Source organism: Chiroxiphia lanceolata, chromosome 8 (assembly GCF_009829145.1).
Source record: "Chiroxiphia lanceolata isolate bChiLan1 chromosome 8, bChiLan1.pri, whole genome shotgun sequence".
Taxonomy (NCBI): domain Eukaryota; kingdom Metazoa; phylum Chordata; class Aves; order Passeriformes; family Pipridae; genus Chiroxiphia; species Chiroxiphia lanceolata.
The window spans coordinates 28,028,121-28,049,526 of NC_045644.1; the positions used below are offsets into that span (position 1 = coordinate 28,028,121).

Sequence of the window (21,406 nt, forward strand, 5' to 3'; positions counted from 1 at the left end):
CACTGTTTTTGTATCTCATCTCAGTTGTCAGAGCACATACACCACATATGTTAACAGCAAGGAATAAGAAAAGCTCTAGATCAATTATCTATCCCAGCTCCAGACTTAAGGTGGATCTACACAGACTTGTATGGAAGTGCCAAGAAACAAACCCTCATTTCTAATCTACAATTCCACGTGAACCATAATATTCTGCTGCAGAAAATGTCTCCATCCTCTTCCCTCATTTAAAAGTGGTATAAGAATATTTAAATTATAACAAAGATGTGAAGAAAAATTTCTAATCAAATCTGTTTGCAAGCTAGCACTGAGGAAAAAAGAATAAAGCTTTGCTCAGAAATCAAAGTATCTTTAGGTAAATTCTTATTGTGGTCTTAAAATCTCTCTATGCTAACTTGCAGCAAAAAGGACAGGTTAACTTTAACATGCAGCTCTACAACTGCCTTAAAATGATTGTATGGATGCTGAAGAACAAAGTCCTATTGATCTGACTTAATGTGTAGATCACCCCTGATGATGACACAGAGACAACAGAAACATGGCTGGGGAAACACTGACCTTTAAGTGAAACACATAGAACACTTCAAGCTCAACTAAAATATACCATTTGCAGATGACTGGCTTATGAGGAGGTAGGGAATTTTATCAATCTAATTAATTGATAATTAATTAATTAACTCCTGCCAGAGCAGGAGTGTGTCTGCGCACATTCACGCAGGGGGAAGAAAAAAAATGGGGAATATTAATCATATCTTCCTGTGCACAGGATCCTTTCTTGCAGAGTTGCACAGTTTTCCTGTCCCTTAGAGGACAAAAAAAAAACCAGACAGCAAACTACTGGAATTAGCAACAGAAACATGAAACAAACCAGTCTCTCCCAAATGACACCAGTAATATTTTCCTGGGAGGGTTATCGGCTTCATTTACTCCAGAGTGCCATACCTGTTGAAGTTAATGTCTGGATAACTAGAATACTCAGACTTCATCTTCGCATTGCGACGTGGAAAAGTACAGAAGAAAGCATTGGCCAGAAAGCTGGCGATCTGTTCCTGTGACATGGTGATGGAGTGATTCATCTTCTGTTTCAGTAGAGGTATTGGCTACCAACAAAAGAAGTGAGGGGGAAGGAGGGGCAGGGGGCAGGGAGGGAAGGAGAGAGAAAAATAATTAGCTTACCCTTTTTGAAAGAAAAAACAGGAGCACAAAATTACACTTGTTATATTAGAGCAAGAGTAATTTAGGCCGTTGGTAAAGCCTTTAATCAGCAGCACCATTAAAGTCAAGAACAGTTTATTCAAGACAATTCAGAAAAGGCTCGCCTGAGAAACTGCAGATTTCTAATCAATAATAAAAAGAAAGATCAGGAAAACACAAGTTATCAAACAAAACCATGGGGAATGGAGAGGGGGAAAAAATAGACAAGATGTTGCAAATGGACAATGTCAAAAACTGAAGTAAAAATCCACGTTCAATAGCTGTATTCAAGAGCCCTTAAGGAATGCTTTCAGCTACAATAACCCTGCTTTAAATTTTACAAAGAAACAAGGAAGTCATAACTCTGTGACTCTTTTTGAATTTTTTTTCCATCCTACTTTAAGAAATAGCACTGACAGTATTTGCAGAAAGTGCATAATTATCCATTTCTTTTATAAGCCGAATGAACAAAAAGCTCAGCTTCACTTTGTTATACATCTTTTTTATCAGGCATTAGCCTCCTGATTTGGAACTTTGGCTCACAGCATTCATGGCATTTTATGTGGGTTTTTTAATTATGTGATAATATGTGGTGTGGGGGGGATATATCATTCTGACTGCTTAGGAGTAATAATTACAGTAAACCCACTTGACAGGAGAAAGAGAATAGTTTTCACCTCTTCTTCCAAAATTCTCAGCCATCATCATTAGCCAGGCTCCAGTAGAGCTGAGCAGCTACATTTTCATCCTTTCAGTTGTGAATACAGAAACTGCTGCTAATTTAGACTGTTGAATACACAGCCCTGTTTACTCCAGAAAACAAACAGGTCTTCCTTCATTCTTGTAACTACTACATTCATGTTCACTGAATCTCATTCTGTCTTCTGGCAGTTTAATTAACACACTATACTATGATGTCTGAAGTCATACAGCTAAAAGGATAAAAAAGCCTGAGCAGCTCACTCTAATAAGTTCTAAAACCTTATAAAACCAGAATATTTTGGATAGTGTTACACTGCAACAAATTTAGCTTTAAGTCTAACCAAAGAAATGAGTCTGACAAAGGTCTTCACAATTTACATTGCCTAACAGTACATGATCTTTATAAAAGGCATTACTACATGAACTTGCAGGTCTTGTGCTTGACTTTGTGTTCAGAAATTTCACAGCAGTCTCAAACAACTTCCTTCATCAAGTTACTAGTAAAAAAATTTAAGAAATATTTATAGTTTGAAATTATGCATCTACTTTAGGACTCTCACAGCATAACAAAGTAGGGGGAGATTTTCCTGTTCAACAGAATCAATTTGGAAAATGAAAACAAAGAAGTTTACAAATTAGAGTTGTTTACCCTGCTAATGTGTTACCTACATCCTCGCCTGACCAGTCCTATTCACTTTTATCAGCTTTATTACTTCCAGAACTAATTCCCACAGCATTCATAAAGAATTATTTAAGGTTTGTATGCATGCACATATTATATGCTCTAAGCAGAACACAATGTGTTCCCAAGCAAATGAGGGCTTTATGAAAATACCACTTCTAGGGTTAAAAAAATTCTAAAATAAAAAATTAGATGTTTAAGGATTATCCAATTGTTCCAGTTTCTAAGTGTGATTTTACAATCTGAAATGTTGCATGGTCATTTCATTTAAGAAATGAAAAGCATACGGAAAGGAAAGTATTACTGAAGCCCAGGATAAACTATGACAGTAAGATTTACTTTTTTTTTTTTTTACATGCTATTACATAATTTCAGATGTGTATTGTCTGTTCTGCTCCCGAGGCCTCAGCTGCATTCAACACAAAAATTATAGCTTTATTAAGAAGATAACAGGATATTCTGGCCTTAGCCATCAGTTACAGTTTGCAGAGAATGGTCTGCCACAGAACACTTGCTGGCTGTGTTACTTACCTGAGTGCAGATAGTAGGGAGACAGAGTGCCAGCTTGACCATATCAGGAAGAATGGATTGGAAGAGATGTTGAGCCTCTGCATCTTCAAGAACCTGTTAAAAACAAAGGAGGAAAAAAAGCATTTTACCTCAGAAATAATGACTGAACAGAAAGTTTCTGGAAATAGGACCCATCCAGAAGAAACGAGAAAAAAAATAAGTCTTTGTGCAAATCTGTAATATTTTCATGGTGGTACCTCACTGAATTTACCTTGCAGTAATCCACTGATGGAAATACAGAAACAACTCTCAAAAGCTGCAGTTGAGAAAACATGTCACCAAATGCCCTTTTAAAGGAACCTTGAATGAAGTTATCATTTGACTCTTTCCAAAGCAATGAACCAAATTCTCAACTGCAAAATCCCTACCTAACCACAGAGGTACTGGAATGCTTTACCTGTATTTCCTATTCAGGTCATAGTCCAAGACAATTACCTGTGACATTCCCCTGTTAATGGCAGCTGAAATGCACTCCTGGCTCAGACCATTGGGCCTCTGCAGCAGAAAGAAGAAATCCTGTGCAAGAGGATTCAATTCTGGGCATTTTCTGCCATCCATCCCCACCATGTTCCCTCAAGAACCACAGCCACTGGATTACATAGTGGGTGCAGCCTGCCTGGTCCCACACGCTGCAATCTTTTCCATCTCTTGCTGTAAGACAGCTGATACTGTGACTGTTTTAAGCTGCCTCTCTCTCTCTCTACCTGTTCTAACACTCTTCCTGAGCAGGGAAGATCAGAATTGACAACACTGAAAACAGATGGACATACCAATGTTTCACAAGGCTTCTCAAAGCTTTTATACTCAAGACAAGTCACACCAAATCCTTCGTGCCCTTTTCTCAGTTCCCTCCCTGATACTGTCTAGCCCACCGTTGACATGTTTAGCTGCCAAAGTGTCTCAAGCCAATATATTCAGAGAAAGTCCAGAGCTTCTCTTCCAAGTTGCAGCAGCCAGTTCTGAGCTCAACATCACAACCCCAGGCTTTAGATGAACCCACTCACACCCCTATTCATGTACCATACACCTGTTTTTAAAAGATGCAAAAAGTTCTTTATGGTGGGCAATGCTCTTCTAAGAAAATCTAGGGCAGGAGGTGTAAGAAGAAAAGCAACATAAAGTGGTGCAGCTGCAATACATGAAGGAGCACAAAAGCTTCAAAACTCTCACATTCTGCCATATGAATGGGCTGAAGGAAGATCAAGAAGAGAAAAGCACATTTTTCCTTGTAGTAGAAATTTTTCCCCTGATCTAGGGATGCAGGCAGCAGATGTGACTGGCTGTTAGATTTGCATGCTGCATTTAAGGCAAAAGGCAGAGAGAATAGAACACACACCTTGCACTGCAGCTGGGGAGCGGAATCCAAAGGTCACAGTTCAGCCTGCTGCCTCCCTCCTTCCCCTGCACCCAGGGAATGTGTATTTGAGACCACTATCTCTAACGGTTTCTAGATTAAAATAATTCAAATTCTAAAATGGTGGCTTTAAAACTACAGAATATTATTTTTCGAGTGACACTTGGAAAATAATTTGATTTACTACCAATTTCACACAAAACCAGGAGCAGACAGAACAGATGAAACAGCATGAAGGTATTATTAACTTTGGTCTCTGCAACACTTAAGACTAATTGTGAAATCACAGAAAGTGATCTTTTTAGCCATATGATCAGAGCACTGTAATTCACATTTCAATGGAAAGTCTCATACAGCCTTCAGAGTGTAAAAAAGATACTGGCAAATCTCTTGAGAAGAGGAAAATCTGGTGCCTCTAATTCAAAGCATGCTGTTCCCTATAAAGGCTGAAAATATCATTTAAAGGCTACAACGTCTCTTCTTCTGAGATCATGAAAATAACTATAGAAATATCTTTGCTCTATCCTCTCCCAGTCCAAGTAATATAGAGGGATAAGAGTACTCAAGAAGTTAAAAACCAAAACACAAACAAATGCTCAAAGGACAAACAACTTCCGGTAGGGAAAAGGGGTAAAATAAAACAATACCCAGACCTACACAGTTACTTTCTATGTATTATGTATGCTGCTTGTGAAGACATGCAAACAAGGTTTTAATGTAAAGTTTTAAAATGAAACAAGAACTTAAAAAGAACAGCAAGCCCAGGAAACACAAAAATCATTTGATAAAACAGAGGAGGAATCCAAGTAATATACAAATTACTACTGAAAGTAAATTTATTTTTAAGATTAGGAAATAAGCAGGATGCATCTCTCCTGTCGCTGGCTGCATGTGCACCCACATATTTATACAGTATGAGTCAGATATTGAAAACTATAACCTAACCTTTAACATCATCTGCTCTAGCAGGAAACTCTGCTCTGTTCTTAGGCACAATGTTTTTAAGTGCCATAAAGTAACAAAATGAGCGTTTAAAGTCTGGAATTTCAGATCTCAATACACAGAATGAATACGTAAGTTATATCTATTCAAAAGATGACATTTAACCTTAGATGTCTACCAGGCTGTCAAATTCTGATATTCTCTCCCCTTCGGGTAACACTTCCTCTCTTTTAAACTTGACATATAAATAGTGGCTGCCATGCTTTGCTGACTGCCACAGACTGTACAGTATCACTTATCTGGTGACACATTATGGCACCAGACTTTGTCACAGCTGTCAAGACTTCAACCTTTTCTTTATGCTTCTTTGAAAACAACATAATAATAGTATAAGACAATTTCTTCCCAAAACTGGAGCAGGCCAGCAATTGCACAGCTCAGCTCTGATGCAGAATGCTTAACTACAAAGGTCACTTCTTCAACTCTGAAATTCTACTTTTCCTTTTTCTTACCTTCCTGATGTTGTAACAGAATATGCCCTCCTCTCGACATTATTTCTATGCGTGACTTTTACTAGACCTCCACTAATGAAAAGCATCAAAATTTAGAGCTGTTAATGCCCACAAATTCTCACTGACTTCTCTTTATTTTTACATGTAAATGAAGTGAATTTTTTTAAAAGTATTGGGTGCCACGAGGACCCCATAACTTCAAAGATATGACTGTTAGGAGTTCACAGACCTGGCCAAGAAACTCCTAACTCAGCACTGTTCTCTATCAAATGACCAAGCATCAATAGCCACATCCATGTAACTACAGCTTCCCTTTCTGCCCACGCTCTTCCTGTACAGGTAACATTCCTATGAGGTTTCTGTGGAAAAGAACACCTGCAAATCCCTGCCTGCTTGGCCTTCAGCCTCTTGTGACCACTAACCCAGCACACCATCACAGGTTCAGCTTTGCGGACCAACCACTGTCACTGCATATTCTCAGCTATGCTGAGTGCAACACAGAGCCTGGTGTTATCTGTGACAGTCTTTTCAGACTTTGAAAGCAGCAAAAAAAGAACACTCAATCATGGAAAGTAAAAGGATTCCAGGACATGGAGTGCTGACACCACAGTTACATCTGGCAGACATCCCACGATGCAAATGCCAACCTGGGAGAATCCAGCATCAGCACAGAGAACACCTGGGCACAGAACTGAAGGAAGATTTATTTAGAAGGAAATCCTCTTCAGGAAGCAGTGACTTGTACTGATGTAAAATCCAGCATATTGAGTGCCATTTGCTATTCTGCTTATTTGATGCTGCTGAAAGAGGGATTCTATCCCTTCTATCCCTTCAAACACATGCACAATCAGCACATTTCACCAGTTCCCACGTTCACCTGACAATTTCCTGAGATCCTTCAGCTTGCTAATTCTACAGGAAAATAACCTAGGGGTAGGGGATAGCCTTCCTCTGCATTAGTAAGTCAAAGCAGCCTACCAAAAAGTCATGCATTATTAGATGTGTGCGGTGTGGGTGGTAGCGAGACAGAACCAGTCCAGCCCCTTGTCAGTGGGCTACAAAAGGTAGATATCAGTTGCAAGTCTTCTCACTGAAAAAAGCAGCAATATTCTACTCAGATTGAAGCTGTTACAACAAGCATCTTACTTGGAAGTCAATCTGTTAATACAGGAATGTCTGTTTCAATTCAGTAACATACTTTTACCTGTGTACAACCTTTTTCAAGGCTACAACTCTACAAACATTAAGAGAAAGAACTGAGTTTGCACTTTAAAAAAAAAAAACTAAACATTTGTTTTATAACTTAAGGAATTCTAAAATATGAAATGGTTGACAACAATTTTTGATAAAGGAAAATACACGAAGTACCATAGCAATTTTGGTTTCGAACAACTGAACAGGTTCTCCTTTCCTTATTACCCATACATGTCCTTCACAGCTTCCTTCAGGATTTGAAATAAAAACATATATACACTGTTGACTTTATTCAGCCCTCCAATCATGCAAAATATGTAGGAATTGAATAAAAGCAGGGGTTATACCCTGAGGGAAAAGTGTATGGAATCAAAGTTGCAAAGCATGACTTGTCTTTTGCCAAAGAAATCACTTGGCAATTTGCTCTGGAGTGATTGATTAAATGAACATGACTTAGGGCTCCAATTCCTCAGATGCAAATGGCTCAGTGAGCCGTGGCAGAGGGACAAGCTCTTTGCCAAACCTGCACTGCAATTTAGCAAAAGGAACATTTATACTGCAGCAAAGAGGCCTGACTAAATGCAGCCATAAGTAATGGCCTCTTGTCACTATAAACCAGTCCTCCAAAACGTAACGGACGAGGATCCTGACAGTCCTAATAAGAAGGATCTGCAGTAGCATGGGGTGATAGTGATGGTAGAGAGTTTAAATCTAAATCTGACAGCTCATCAAAGCAAACAAACTGCACATAGAGAACACAAATTTGGACAGCTCCATCTATCACATGGGAAGGCAGAGCCATCATGCCAACACACAACCAGCATGCTAAGACAGCAACGGCTTAATGCTTTCAATTTGTTTGGTTTTATATCCCCACACTAACTTCTGTGGCAGGACAAGGACCAATTGAATCATGTTCTTAAGGATGAAGAGGAAAACCAGAGTGCTTCCTTTAGACTATGTGTCTCTTATTCCCTAATTCTAATGGATTTTGTGCTTCTGACTTTTTCCTTCCCAGCTGCCATAATGACTCATGCTGTAAGTGCTCTGTACCATTAGTTACTAGACTGAACTGCCTTTCCAGTAACAAGCTTCCTAATGATTTTATTGTAAGATATCATATGGTTAGAGGTGGTAATGCTGAACTAAGTAACTAGACAAACCAAATAACTTGTCTCAAATAAAATATTTCTGTATATTTTTACAGGGCATTTCAAGCCACATGGTAAATATTTCCAAGCTGAAAAACTCGATTTCAAAGAGGTGTAGCAAATAAGGGCATAAAGGGCTGGAAAGCATTGGCACAGGCTGCCCGGGGAAGTCGATGAGACACCATCCTTGGAGGTATTTAAAGAACATGTGGATGTGGTGTGCTTAGGGACATGGTTTAGTGGTGACCTTGGTAGTGGTTAACGGTTTGATTCTATGAACTGGAAGGTCCTTTCCAACCTAAATGATTCTGTGACTCTGAGACACTGAAACACCTGAGTGTGCTCAAGCAATCACAACATGTGGCTGCACCTTTATTGCACTGAGCAATGTTGTTTTCATTTTCTCTTCCTTCCAGAGCAGCCTGTACTTACTTTCTTGTTCTCCTATCTCATACTCTCACATGCTTTTAGTATACTCTTTAACACTTCAACATGGTGTTTAAGTGTTAAAGTTTAAAAACTTAAATTCATGACTAGAACATCCCAGTGCCAATAAAACAACCAACACACTGTCTGTGACATTGAAGTGTTTTACCTGAAAGTAAACCAACCTCAGACTGGCAACCTGTACTCCCTGTCTTCCCCTAATCCTTGTCATGAGTGCTTTTAAACATTACAGAATCCTAAAAGCAGACTTTCTCAATTTGTTAGTTGGAACAGCTGGGAAGAAAACAAACAAAAAAGCCAAAATGAGTTTTTATTGGTTGACTTTAAAAACTAATATATTTAAGTTAATACACCTCCAAACAAGCTTCACTAAGTTGTACTCTCTACAAAGCCTTTTCTTCTGAACAAGGAAGATGATGAATTCTACTTAAACACATTGTGCCACAACTATTAGTGTATCTCATACCTAGACAGAGACACTAGGCTGCAGCCCACTAACTCGTATGCTTACGTAAAAAGGACTGCTTATCATAATGTCAAATATTATACATATAAACAGATTGAAACCTATAAGAAAATAAGGAGTGGGGGGGGGTGTGTGTGTGTGTGTGAACATTTTAGTTCCCATTTTATTAAGTTAATTAACTTCCAAAACTGAAGGAAAGAATATTCTAATCTGCCTCCTTTAGTTCCCTTACAAAACTAATTCAGTAGGAAACACACTTAGCTGTCAAACCCATCCTATTTCTTAAGCACTTGTCTGATTAGAAACCAAAGGGAGGACAAAGTAATCTTTGGAGGAAAGAGGGAAAAAGCCGCAACACTGGATTATGCAGAGAAGAATCTTATTTGAGAGGAAGAATGCTTCTGACATTTATCAAACCCACAAACTGACACTTCAAAAGCAAAAAAGAAGACAGCTTACAAGGCAGAGGTTCATTCATTTTTGTTTAATTCCCCCCCCCTCCCTCCCCAAGGCTCATTCATGTCTTCTGCCAATCCAAGCCTGGAATGATCTCTCAGGTGTATCATCCGTAGCAATTGCTGCTTTGTTTTCAAAGCTTTTAAACATTCTAAATAAAATCTGAGAGAAAAATGTGTATTAATTTTTCAATCACCTCTTAATGGTCTTAGAAGCCCAGTTTATACTTCCAAGGTACTGGAAATCTACCCTCAATTGTTTTCATTACCAGTGAGTGAAATCTCAGTCCTGATTCTCTACAGGCCACCAACAGATTCTACCTGTGTGCTCTTGCAAAGAATTCTATCACTGTTACAGGCATCACAACCATTTCCAAAGCAGTGGCAGAGGCCTGGGATGAAAAGTCAATGACCTTGTTTCTACAGCAGGGCTGTAACATGGATTGACACAAGTTAAGAGTGAAAACAATCTGTTTCCAGGTTTATTCAAAACTGTTACCTCTCTAAATACAGTACTTGGGGAAAAATGTTTAATACTGCTATGACTTTAAAACATCTGCTAAAAACCACAGCATTTGAAAGCCATCAGATATTAAATATAACTTTTTTCTACCACTTTTGAAACTGATAACCTTAGCAGTAAAAGCTTCATGAGACAACACAGCTATTACTCTTATGAAAACTGTATTTTCTTTAACATGCCAAAAACAAACAAACAAACAAAAAAGCAGAGGCAGAAGGGGAAAAAGAAGGATCCAGTAAAGGTAACACAATAGCATTGCAGATTTCATCAAATCTATAGACTATCTTTTGCTTGACTGTCAGTATTATGTAGACTCAAAATAACCAACAATTTGAGAAAAATACCCTGTAATTAATATTATACTGGTCAAATAAGACCCTCAGACCATATTCAGGGTACACACTTTGCCCTCTTTGTAAACCTGATCTTTAAAGAGCACATGGCAGCTGGTAACAAACTCTTCAAGGAAGCAATATAAGCAAATTCAGTTTTCCATATGAGAAGATAGAGAGAAATAAAAAACATGGGAGTACAGTTAAAATACACTTCCTTTATGCCTTCATAATCATCCAAACAATGGCAATGCCTCTTTATCACTTCTCTACTTCCATGTACACCTTTCTCATGAGCATTCCTCTTTAAAGCTTTGATCATGAGGGTTTGTTTTGTTGTTTTGAGGGAGGGATTGGGTTTTTCTGTTGGTTGGTTGGTTGGTTTTTTCCCCTAACAGTTCAATACACTATAAATAAAATAACATAAAATAAAATAAAAAATCCAAAAGCACAAAGCAGCTAAGGAAAGGCCCCACAACCAACAGGAGCTTCTCTTAGTCATTTGGTAGATAGGAGGGCACACATAAAGGATGACTTACACATAATCCAATGGAAGGAAATCAATCTATTCACCAGCTCTCTGACTCCAAAACAAAACAAAGCAAATATCAGAAGACAGCTTTTAAAACCAGGACATTTATATTTACTGTGGGTTTTTTCTTTTCTTTTCTTTTTCAAACAGGAATGTTCTCAATACAGTGAAAAACTATGAAAGAGACCCTCAGAATGTCTTCGTAAAGATCTTTATTAAAGCATTAAGTATCCACAAACACTTAAGACACAGTGTAAATATAACTCTACACTGGTGTGTGCAGATATCCCTTCCCTGGTAACTCCAACTCAACAGTCACTGTGACAGAGCTTACAAAACACCACTTAAAAAATACTCAACTGTTCTGCTAAGAAAGCACAGAAAACTAAGAATAAACCTGTAACTCAATGTTCTATCTCCTCTGCAATGCTTAGTTTCTGCCTTGAATGTGTACAAAATGCATATTCCCCCACCCCAGAAAAGCTCACCTTTTGTTCAATATAGAAATAAATTCCTCTCTGCTACTGTGAAAAGAAAACCCTTCATGGCACACTCAAAAGACCTTTTCAGTTTAGATTTTACAAAGATAATCTGATGTAATGAAAATTGCTTGAAAACATCTGGAGTAAAATAAAATCCAGCAAGGAGCACTGGATAGGCTATTTTCAGCCTTAGGACATTCTGTTTCTTGCTTAAAAGCCTACATTTGTAGTGCTGACATCTCTATACAATGCTCACTTCTGTTAGTGCTGTCCAGACAATTATAAAAATGACTTATCAGAAACCCAGTCACCAGAACAATTTGGTACTTCAAAATTCCTCCTATTCCAGTATCACTGATTAAAGTAATCATTATTTTCAAGCAGGTCATGCAATCAACAAAACATACAGGAAAGACTGACATGGTTCTTAAGACCAAGGAGACAGGAACGAGGTGAAGCCTTATTAGAACATAAAAATTTACCAAGATATGCACATACTTAACTGTAGTGGGTGTTTTGTGTTTGGTCTTTTTCAAATCAATGAAAATCCAGAGCTCAACCATAATCCAACCAGACTACAATGCATTTGCATCATCTTCAGATGTTGCATTTTTTCAGATGAAGGTTTGAAATAATGGTAAAAAAAATGGAAGCGTAATTTCCAAAATTGTCCAGATGATTTCCAAAATTTCTCAAGCAAAGTTCGAGGTTATTAAGGATAAGACCCCCCCACACACAAAGGCTGTATGGTTCTGCCACATTCTGAGTATTTAATTGACAAAACAGTTAATTTTATTCAGTGATATCAAAATGCAACCAACTCTTCTTAGAGAGGAAGCAGACACACTGCCAGGTATTCACACATCTGACTGTCTTCCTCAGTTCTCAAACTTTAAGTATTCTCTAACTTAATTCAATTACTTGCATCTGAAATTTTCTGAAAAGTAACAAGCCCAGGCCAAATGTGCCAGTATCCTGTGTTGTAGTATACATTTAAATCTATGCTACAGTTTGGCCAAAAAATGCACTAAGCACATTCTGTAGGTATTATCCCAGATTTTACAGGTTTATACCACAACTCAGTAACACACATGTGCTAGGTGTTTCAGTGAAATATATTAGTTATCTTCTACTTATTATTCTTAAGTGCAAAGCATAAACTAACAGAAACAAGACTGATTGTAACATGCTACACCACTCCTCACTTTAAGAATATTCTCCTATATTCTAGAACCTGTGTGGAACACCTACAGTAGAAAAAGTGGTATCTTAGAAAGCACACATGCATATAAATATTGCTAGGCCAAAATTTAAATAGTAAGCATTTATGCAAACAAAAAATAACTTCTAGTACAATAATTAACTTCAGTTTTTCAAGAGAAGGAAACCAAACTTTTGGAAGAACAAAACATTTGTAATACAGATGTGCAATATTTGTGTAAAATAGAAAAAGTTGTATTTATACATGAATTTCTTTGTATATTTATCTTTCGTGTTATATATTAGTAAGTTTATGTATTTTTAAATGACATTTATAGAAAATCTGAAAGAAGCATTTAGTGAGATTCTAGAAATTTACATAGACACTTGCATGTAAAAGCAGATGGTAACAAAGCCTCACATCACAGCTGTTCTGGACTTCTAAAAGGGTTTAGTATACAGAAGTATTATCATGCAAGTTTTAGTGGAAAGAAGTGAGAAATGGAACTTCTTTTCTAATCCTCTTTCAAAACTAATTACAGCTGTAATTGTAAGGGAAACATTTTGAAAAGTCTATATTCAATACCATGTAAAAGCATAACTAAAGGGTGAAGAAAAATTGCAATATATTCCTTCAGCTTGGCAAGTGACATTGTTTTGTTTCTACATGGCTTTTTATCAGATTTTAGGATAAGCTGAAACTTCTGCCATTAAAAAACCCAACTGCTAACAGTCAATTCTGAGGCAAAAACCAGTGAACTCATGCTTGACTGGAAAAGGAGAAAAAGGAGCACAGATAAAGTGCTCTGGTACGTTCTTCCTTCATGCTGAAGGTCCTTCTCTGTAATTAAGTATAGACAGGGAAGAGACTGGTCTTTTTAGAGAGCATTGTCATGTTTCTTTCAATCTGATAGAAAAATCCAAATGTAAAAGTTAAGGCAGCTTCTTTCATAATATAAAAAGATTTCCTCAATGCCTAATTTATATGGGAATCAAGAGCAAATATGCAATTTCTGGTCATTAAATAGATTGATTGGCTTCAAACAGCTTTCTCAGAAGACAAAAAGACCACAAGCCATCCATACATAGGCACTGTAGACACACACACACACTTCTTCCTACATTAAAAGCCAAATCTAACAGCTGGAAACTGAGTATTATATAGTGGAGAGTGTCTTTGTAAAGATACTGATAACATATCCCCTTTAAGTATTCCTACTTGAGTCAAGTAGGCACCAAGGGTTTAAAGTTCTACAGAGAGCCTGGAAAAGCAAATTTTAAAAGACAGAAGTGCCTTCAAGAGAGGTTCATTTAAAATGTCAATTACCTTTATTATGTTTTCCTCCTAAAAGAGGGCAGTGTATAGATCCCACACCTTTCTGTCAGCAACACCTCACACCGATGCTACACCACAACGGGCCCTGCATGACAAAGCCACTTCTATCTCAACTTCAACCCAGAAAAGTCATAAGAACATAAAAGTGGACAAAAGTTCATCAAAGCCCATCAAAAAAAGATGCCTCAAAAAGTCTAACAGCAAGAAAACCAAGTAATCAGTAGCACTTCCTCACAACACTCTTCGCTTGCAGTAATCAGTCTGAGAAATTTCCAGAGTCCATCACAGTACCTGTGTCAGTGTCAATGGGATTCTTCTTACAGTAACTTCTCCAAATCCCTTCAAAACCTGATGTAAGGCCACAGCATCCTCTGTGTTCCATGACAAGGGGTTCTACAGCCTCCTACTCAGTACCCCAGTAAATAATTACTTTAGTCTGGTGTTGAAACCTTTACCCAGTAGGAACACTCAGCTGCTGTCCCCTAACTGCTGTACTAGAAGAAAGCACAGCCATTTCCTCTTTAACCTCTCTTACATTCCTTCTGGGCACCACTGTTATACCCATTACTCACATCTCTCTTACCTAAGATGAAAAGGTGAAATTCTCCTAACTTATTTAGACATTCCTCACATGGGAACTATTAGATACCTTTACACCATTCCCGACTCCTCTCACCGGATCGTCTCCATTCCACAGATACAAACTTTCCACTGAGATGATCAAGATCAAAGAGTCCAGAAGAACAAAAATAGTTATGGATACAATGTATTGTACTCTCCAGGATGTATTGTGATCCATTTTTCTGATGACTCACAGAAGCTCAGAGATAATCACTGTCTACGCCACACAAATTTACCTGAACTCAGTCTCTGGTCTACACTTAAGAGATCAATCAAACTTACATCAAAACTACTGGCAATTTCCAATACACAAATAAGCACCAAAGACTACAGTTTGTCTTCTAATCTCATGCCCAAGGATTGGATATAATCCTTTTCAGCACCAAACAGCATACAGACATCATTTCACAAGTAACATTTTAAACAGGTACTTGGGGAATCCTAAATGCTAACTCCGATTTTAAGGATCACAGAGGTTCTATAATATGAAGGTTCCTGAAGCTTCACAACATAAATCCTACTGACTTAAGTTCTTGTACACTATGCAACTAAAACTGAGTTTAAAGGAAGGATCGCCTTTCAAGAAAGTTATGCCCTGCTTATACAATGTCACATCATTTTCAGATTAAAACACTCCTCTGTTCCTGAAAGAGCAGGACAGATGCAAGCAGTAAGAGGAAGAGTTATGCTTAAGCTCTACGAGACTTTAAAGCAATATAATAAAAACAAAGTATGTCCAGAACAAGCAGGCCCAATCTAAAGCAGCAGACCACGTGACTGTACTAAATGACAGAACCCTACTTCTTCCTTTACATAAAGTTGCTGTCGCTGCTGATTAGTCTAAGGTATGTCTTTAGTGACTGAACCAGACTTTTTATTTCATGCACTTGGGACAAAGCAAAATAATTTCGTCTTGCATGGAAGTGGAAGGGCAAATCTGCAAAAAAAGAAAAATAAAAACTACTACAGTACATAGCACTGTTGAGCAAAAGCATGTAATTAATACCAAACTCATCATCATTCACATAAAAAAAGCTCATCTACAACACATTGTGGGTCCCAATACAGCTCCATCCATAGTGGCTTCCTCACTTTTCCTTTTCTCCTTCTTGCTTACTCTTTCCTAAACTTTTCCTAGGTAAGTCCTGGAGAAACAGACACAAGGATGACTTCCAAGTGACAAGAACTTTGCACACAAGAAGAAAAATCTTCACACTAATAACTTGCAGCCACTAAGTAATAACTTGAATAAATCCTAAGCCTGTCAATATTAACAGACAGATGACAAAACAAATTAATACAGTGAGAAAATGCTTTAGAGGACAACAAAACTATCAGATGTCTGAAGCAAATAAGCCACCCAGATCTTTTTGCACATTATTCTACAAACAAGTTCTATGTCCTATGTATAAATTCTATGAATTTTTTAAAAGAAACAAGAAAAAAAAAATCCAAGCTTCCAAATTTACTTCACTATACAAACAGGAATTTTAATTCCGCACATAAACTGACATTCAAAAGAATCTTTTGAGAAGTCTGAGAGCTCCCTCTTCTGCCAACACTTTGAACAACTGCAGAACTGATCAGGCTATCTTCTTTTGGAAAAAAATTCTGGCTCACATACATTTTATGTATTAGTTAAGAAAGCTGAAAGTGTTTTAATCCTTAAGGGAAACAAACTTAAGCCAAAGAAACTAGTAATTATTGTTATTATAAGACAATTAACTTGAATCTTACAGAGTAGGGTTTAAAAATAATGCATATTTTGATCATGTAACTTGGAAGGAAACTACCTAAAACAGAATCACAATGTAAGACTGACAAAAAACCCTCCAAGAGATTAATAGATTAGGTGAACAGTGTCCATGATCAGAAGTTAAAACAACAAATGGCCTTTTATAATTTATCAAACACAGACCTAATGAGGTAATATCTGAATACAGTAGCCTCCAATCCCTAAAAGAGATACCACTAGATTTGAGGACACAGCTCTCTTCTAAATCAGACCACAGAATTTTTGGCTAAGCATGCACTGAAAGTCAATAGAACCCAAGAATATAAGTAGATATTTACACAACTAGACTCTGCTCTAACCTTTTTCTTTTAATATATTTGTGTCTATTTTTCCTTCTGTTGAGCTGCTGCCACTCCCTCTGGGCTGATTACTGAAGGCAGCTTTCCTTTCAACCAACCCCCTCAACCTTCGCTGGGCGAACATCACTTGAAACAGTTCCCCTGTACTCTCACAACTGTGGGATAAACACAAAAATACAGAGGCCCTTGGTATGCCCTTAATCACTAACTGCCAAATACAGTAAATTCAAAAGCACTACAATTCACTACAGTTTGTATATTTAGGTCATTTCCACAGAAGATGTCAACATTCACTCAAGAGCTTAAGTAGACTGCAGTCAGTCTTTGAAAGCAGATGTCTTGTTAACTCAAAAATCTTGAAGAGTTCACACATCCCTTTATAATACAAAAGATTCAAGTATTTCTCTACAAAATGTACCACGTCCATGTGGTCTGTTCACTAAACTCAGTACGTTCAACAAAGCAAGCCAGGGTAAGATTTTGCTCCTTTGGTCTACAAGAGGCCACTGTGTCACAAGCACTTCACTCTTTCTTATTTAATATACTGCTGTACGCTCTTTAACTTGGTCTAAAATCTGTGTATGAAACAGCCCTCCCCCCTTCATCTGGTAACCCCACAAATAAATCATCATTCCCAGGATACAGAAATTTCCTTTTCATCCCAGTGAAAGATTGATGCCCGAAACACAGTTTATTTCCCTACTGTCCCTCTCTTCTCTGGAGACAGCTGATATTACTTATGCTCTCTGGCTGATGATCTCTGGATCTAATCACCCATAGTTTCTAAAATCCCAAATGCACAATATGAACACGCCAGGACAAGCTCAGTTGCGCTTGTAGCAATATGATGCAAACCTGGTACGTTCCTGAGTCAGATTTTTAACTAAACAGGACTTGCAGTTTAAAACATTCTAATTTAAATATGTGTACTTTAATAACACAAGAGCCAACAGTTGAACAGGCCAAGTGAATTTCAGATGGTACAAGCATCAACAGCAGCAAGGAGGCCAAATGTCCACACCTCTACCATCAAGCCAAGGCAACCCAAAAAAAAAGAGAGGCTCTAGAGGTGAGAGGAGGGAGCACTAAATCAGCAGGATGGGTGAGCACAGTAGCTCTCATGGCTTGCAAATACGGTACCACCAGCATTTTTGTAACCACCTTTTGTCAATAATAACAATACTGTGCTGCATGCTAAAGAAAACTCATTCTGTGAAAGAGTCCCCACACGCAAGGGAAACAGGCAACAGAGAGAACACCTCCTCTGACCCCGTGACCCGAGCAGACATCTATTTACACACACTACTAGAGAAATTAACTTCAAATCAAATTTAGTTTCCACTGAACCTTAACAGAGCTTAGCAAGCCCCTCCCAAAAAAACATGTGCTTTAGAAGTACTTCTGAGTTGGTGGAATAAAAATACAATTTCTACTGCATCTCATTTAATCTCCCACAATGCTTTAATTAGAAGTTTCTGATTATCAGTCAGGATTGTTTTCATAAAACAGAGAAAGGGCATTTCTCACTTTACCTTCAGTAAGCTTAGGTCTTACTTAAGTACCAAAATTACATGTTTAAATTTAAAATTAACCCAGTTTATAAAGCACAATTATTGTTTCAGCTGAAGTTATCAGACAAGTAGCTGTTCACATAGATGATGACTGCAAACCCTTTACTCTTGAAAATGGAAATAAAGCCAAAAACATTGAGGTATATAGGCAAAGTAGTCACTTTTATTTTACTTTTCTTCCTACTTTACTTGTTTTACCTTCTCACAGAAGTCAGTAAGAGCTGTGAAGTCCCATTTCTTGGAATAAGCAACGTTGTACCTCAGTATGGCCTCCTAGGGAAAGAGCACAACAAAACAGAGTTTAGAGATAATTATTAAGAGAAGAAAAATCAGGTCAGGAAATGTCCTTGTTGAAGGAGCAGCACCATCTGGTGGCTAAAACCTGCCAAAGAGCCCACCAAAAATCCATAACACTGTATTAATACGGTGCAATTCCATGATACTGAACCCTCTATATCAGGTTTAGCATTGAATAAGCTTCAGTCTACAGGTTTTTCCTCCTAGCACAAAACAAGACAAGGCATGCTTGGATCTGCCAACACCCAACATCAGTGGTTTGCATCCCATGCTTGCTCCTGTTAAAAATACCAATAAAAGGTGTCTCAGCAATATAGTAGAAGTTGTACCAGTTTAGGGACTTAAAGAAACAAAGTTAAATAGGCCCTCTACAGCACCACCACCTTGAAAAAATTCACAAGAAAAATATACCAAATAAAATAGTATTGTCAAGGGGAGTCTCACCAGCTGCTGGGGAAGCACTATTTATTCATTTAAAGTTTATCTGTAGCTTTTGCATTCTCCTCCTTTCCCTGCCTTTCAGGTATAACCTGAATTACATTACTCTTCACAAAAGAACATAATACCAATTCTGAGCTGCTCCAAGTCACAATTCATGTAGTGTAACTACAAGTTACCAACAGAGCATTAGTCTTCAAGCTCTACAGATTTTTGTCAGCAGCTTGAATGGTTGCAATTCTAGTGGAGTGAACTGAAGCAAAAGTTCCTATTTCAAACTCTCCCACCTGTGCATCCCCTACCATCTGGCTACAGAAAGCCCTCATGCTACATTTACCACAAACTAGTAGATACTGCTGGACAAACACAGTTTTATGTAAACTTAAAAAGACAATAATTTTAATAATACCTAATAAATTCAGTGGTAACACTCAGGATTCATTAAGAACTTCAATTAATTATGTAATCCCTTGAACAGCATGGATTTTTTTAATAATTTATCAAGTAATGAAACAAATAGGCTTGAGACAGGATCACTATTAGTACACAGAGAACCTGAATGTACTTATATGTACATAGGTTTGACTTCTAATTGACAACCTTACCTTCAAGTCATGTGAGCAGGTAAATTTGTTAAGTAAGGCAGTTTGGATTAGCTCCCATCGACTTCCAGCAGTTCTATCTCCATTCTTTAAAGCAAAAGCCCAAAACAACGTCAGATTAAGTTATCCAAAACAGAAAGACACATTTACTAATAATGTCTTCCTTCACATATTTTTTTTAAATAAACTTTGCTTTATTTGTAAAGTTCTTTAAAAATACACATCTTTTGAGTATCTGCAAAGTAACTTCTGCAACCGCTAGTCCACTGCATTTTACTTCTCCAAGAGTTCATTTTTAATTCAAGCATTCACAAAATTCATAGAGCTCTTTTTCCACAAACATAGCACTCTTCCTCATGTCATCTCAAGAAGGACAAATAGTGTTCCACACATTCCTTGCAAAGAAAGTGAATTTTGAGGATAAAACACGACCACACTTCATAAAATCTGCAACTCAAAAACATAAACTGAACTTCATAAAAATGTAACTTCAAGAACATTAAGGGCTTGGAAGATAGAAGCACATTGCTGTGGCTGACACTCATGCCAACCCAAATTAAGGACATCCTGTGACACGTTTCGTCAACAGAAAGTTGTATTGCCCACTGCAAGCAATAATGACATTTCTTCTGAGACTACCACATCTTGACTATTTCTTACAAGGGCAGAGACAAATCATCTTGCTCATCTGGCAAAAAAAGATCTACCTTATCAACATGTTATCTCTGAAACATCAATTAAATTCATATTATGCTCCGTCTTTGAAATTGATAAATGAAAAGGCTGAGTGTATTTCATAGAGGCTATAAGAATTTTCCGTTCAAGAGTCAAGTACCAATAATCATTACACAGTTTTCACTATAAGACACACTTGCTGATTTTAGTCACTATAGTCTGAAGTATTTCAGTGGGTATGTTTAAGTAAGTCTCAAGCAGTGACAAGAAATACCAGATCAACAAACTATTCAGGGCCAACTCTAATCTCTGCCACTGTTTTAGCAGAACAACAGTCAGACACACCTCACTATCAAACTGTGGTTACAAATTCACTCACATCTGTTGGCATTGCAAATTGCTTCACACACACACAAAATATATACCATATACACACATAAGTAAATAAATACATGATTTATAAGGAGCTTAAGCTTCCACTCCATTTAAGCATAGAGATATACACATCATCAACTCATTTGCTAGGTAAAATAATTACCAGGGAAAAGAGTCTTCTGCTGTGTCTGGAGCATCATGACCCAGAATCCAGCTTTTCAGACTTGATTTTCTCATTCCATACACAGCTTGACAACTGAGCAAATGCAGTAGACTGAAAACTCATCTATGTGTAAACAAACTTATTTGATTACACAACTGTAAATACTTAATCTTACCTCATCCTCTACAGGGTATAAATTTTGTTCTGAGCAGGGCATTTTAACATGCTTGTTGTCCCACAAATCTTTGTAGTGAGTTGGAAAAGGTTTAGGTACCTCTCCTTCCCTCAGAAGATCTACCTGCAACACAGAAAGAGAGGGGGGAAAAAGCTCAGACTCTACTTTCGAGTTCCTAAATGGAAGAAATAAAAAGCAAGCAAAAACATAGTTTTAAAAAGCTCTCATCTACAGCCACCCTTTTAGGAAAGGGGTGAGCTACAAACTGGCCACACAGTGGATGCTCAGTTAGAAAAAAATCCATCTGTTAATCTTACATTA

The 21,406-nt window shown here is 37.6% G+C and overlaps 1 protein-coding gene across 2 annotated transcripts in view; it reads right to left on the bottom strand.

The window, feature by feature from the left end:
• Window positions 1-21,406, bottom strand: part of PARG (poly(ADP-ribose) glycohydrolase) — a 61,474-nt gene that overhangs the window by 30,132 nt on the left and 9,936 nt on the right. For both annotated transcript variants that reach the window (XM_032695126.1, XM_032695125.1), the window contains exons 5-9: window positions 21,086-21,208; window positions 19,701-19,784; window positions 18,559-18,633; window positions 3,110-3,202; window positions 943-1,100 (exon numbers count right to left, since the gene is read on the bottom strand). In XM_032695126.1, coding sequence (XP_032551017.1) covers window positions 943-1,100; window positions 3,110-3,202; window positions 18,559-18,633; window positions 19,701-19,784; window positions 21,086-21,208 — 533 coding nt within the window. The remainder of the gene's footprint in view (window positions 1-942; window positions 1,101-3,109; window positions 3,203-18,558; window positions 18,634-19,700; window positions 19,785-21,085; window positions 21,209-21,406) is intronic.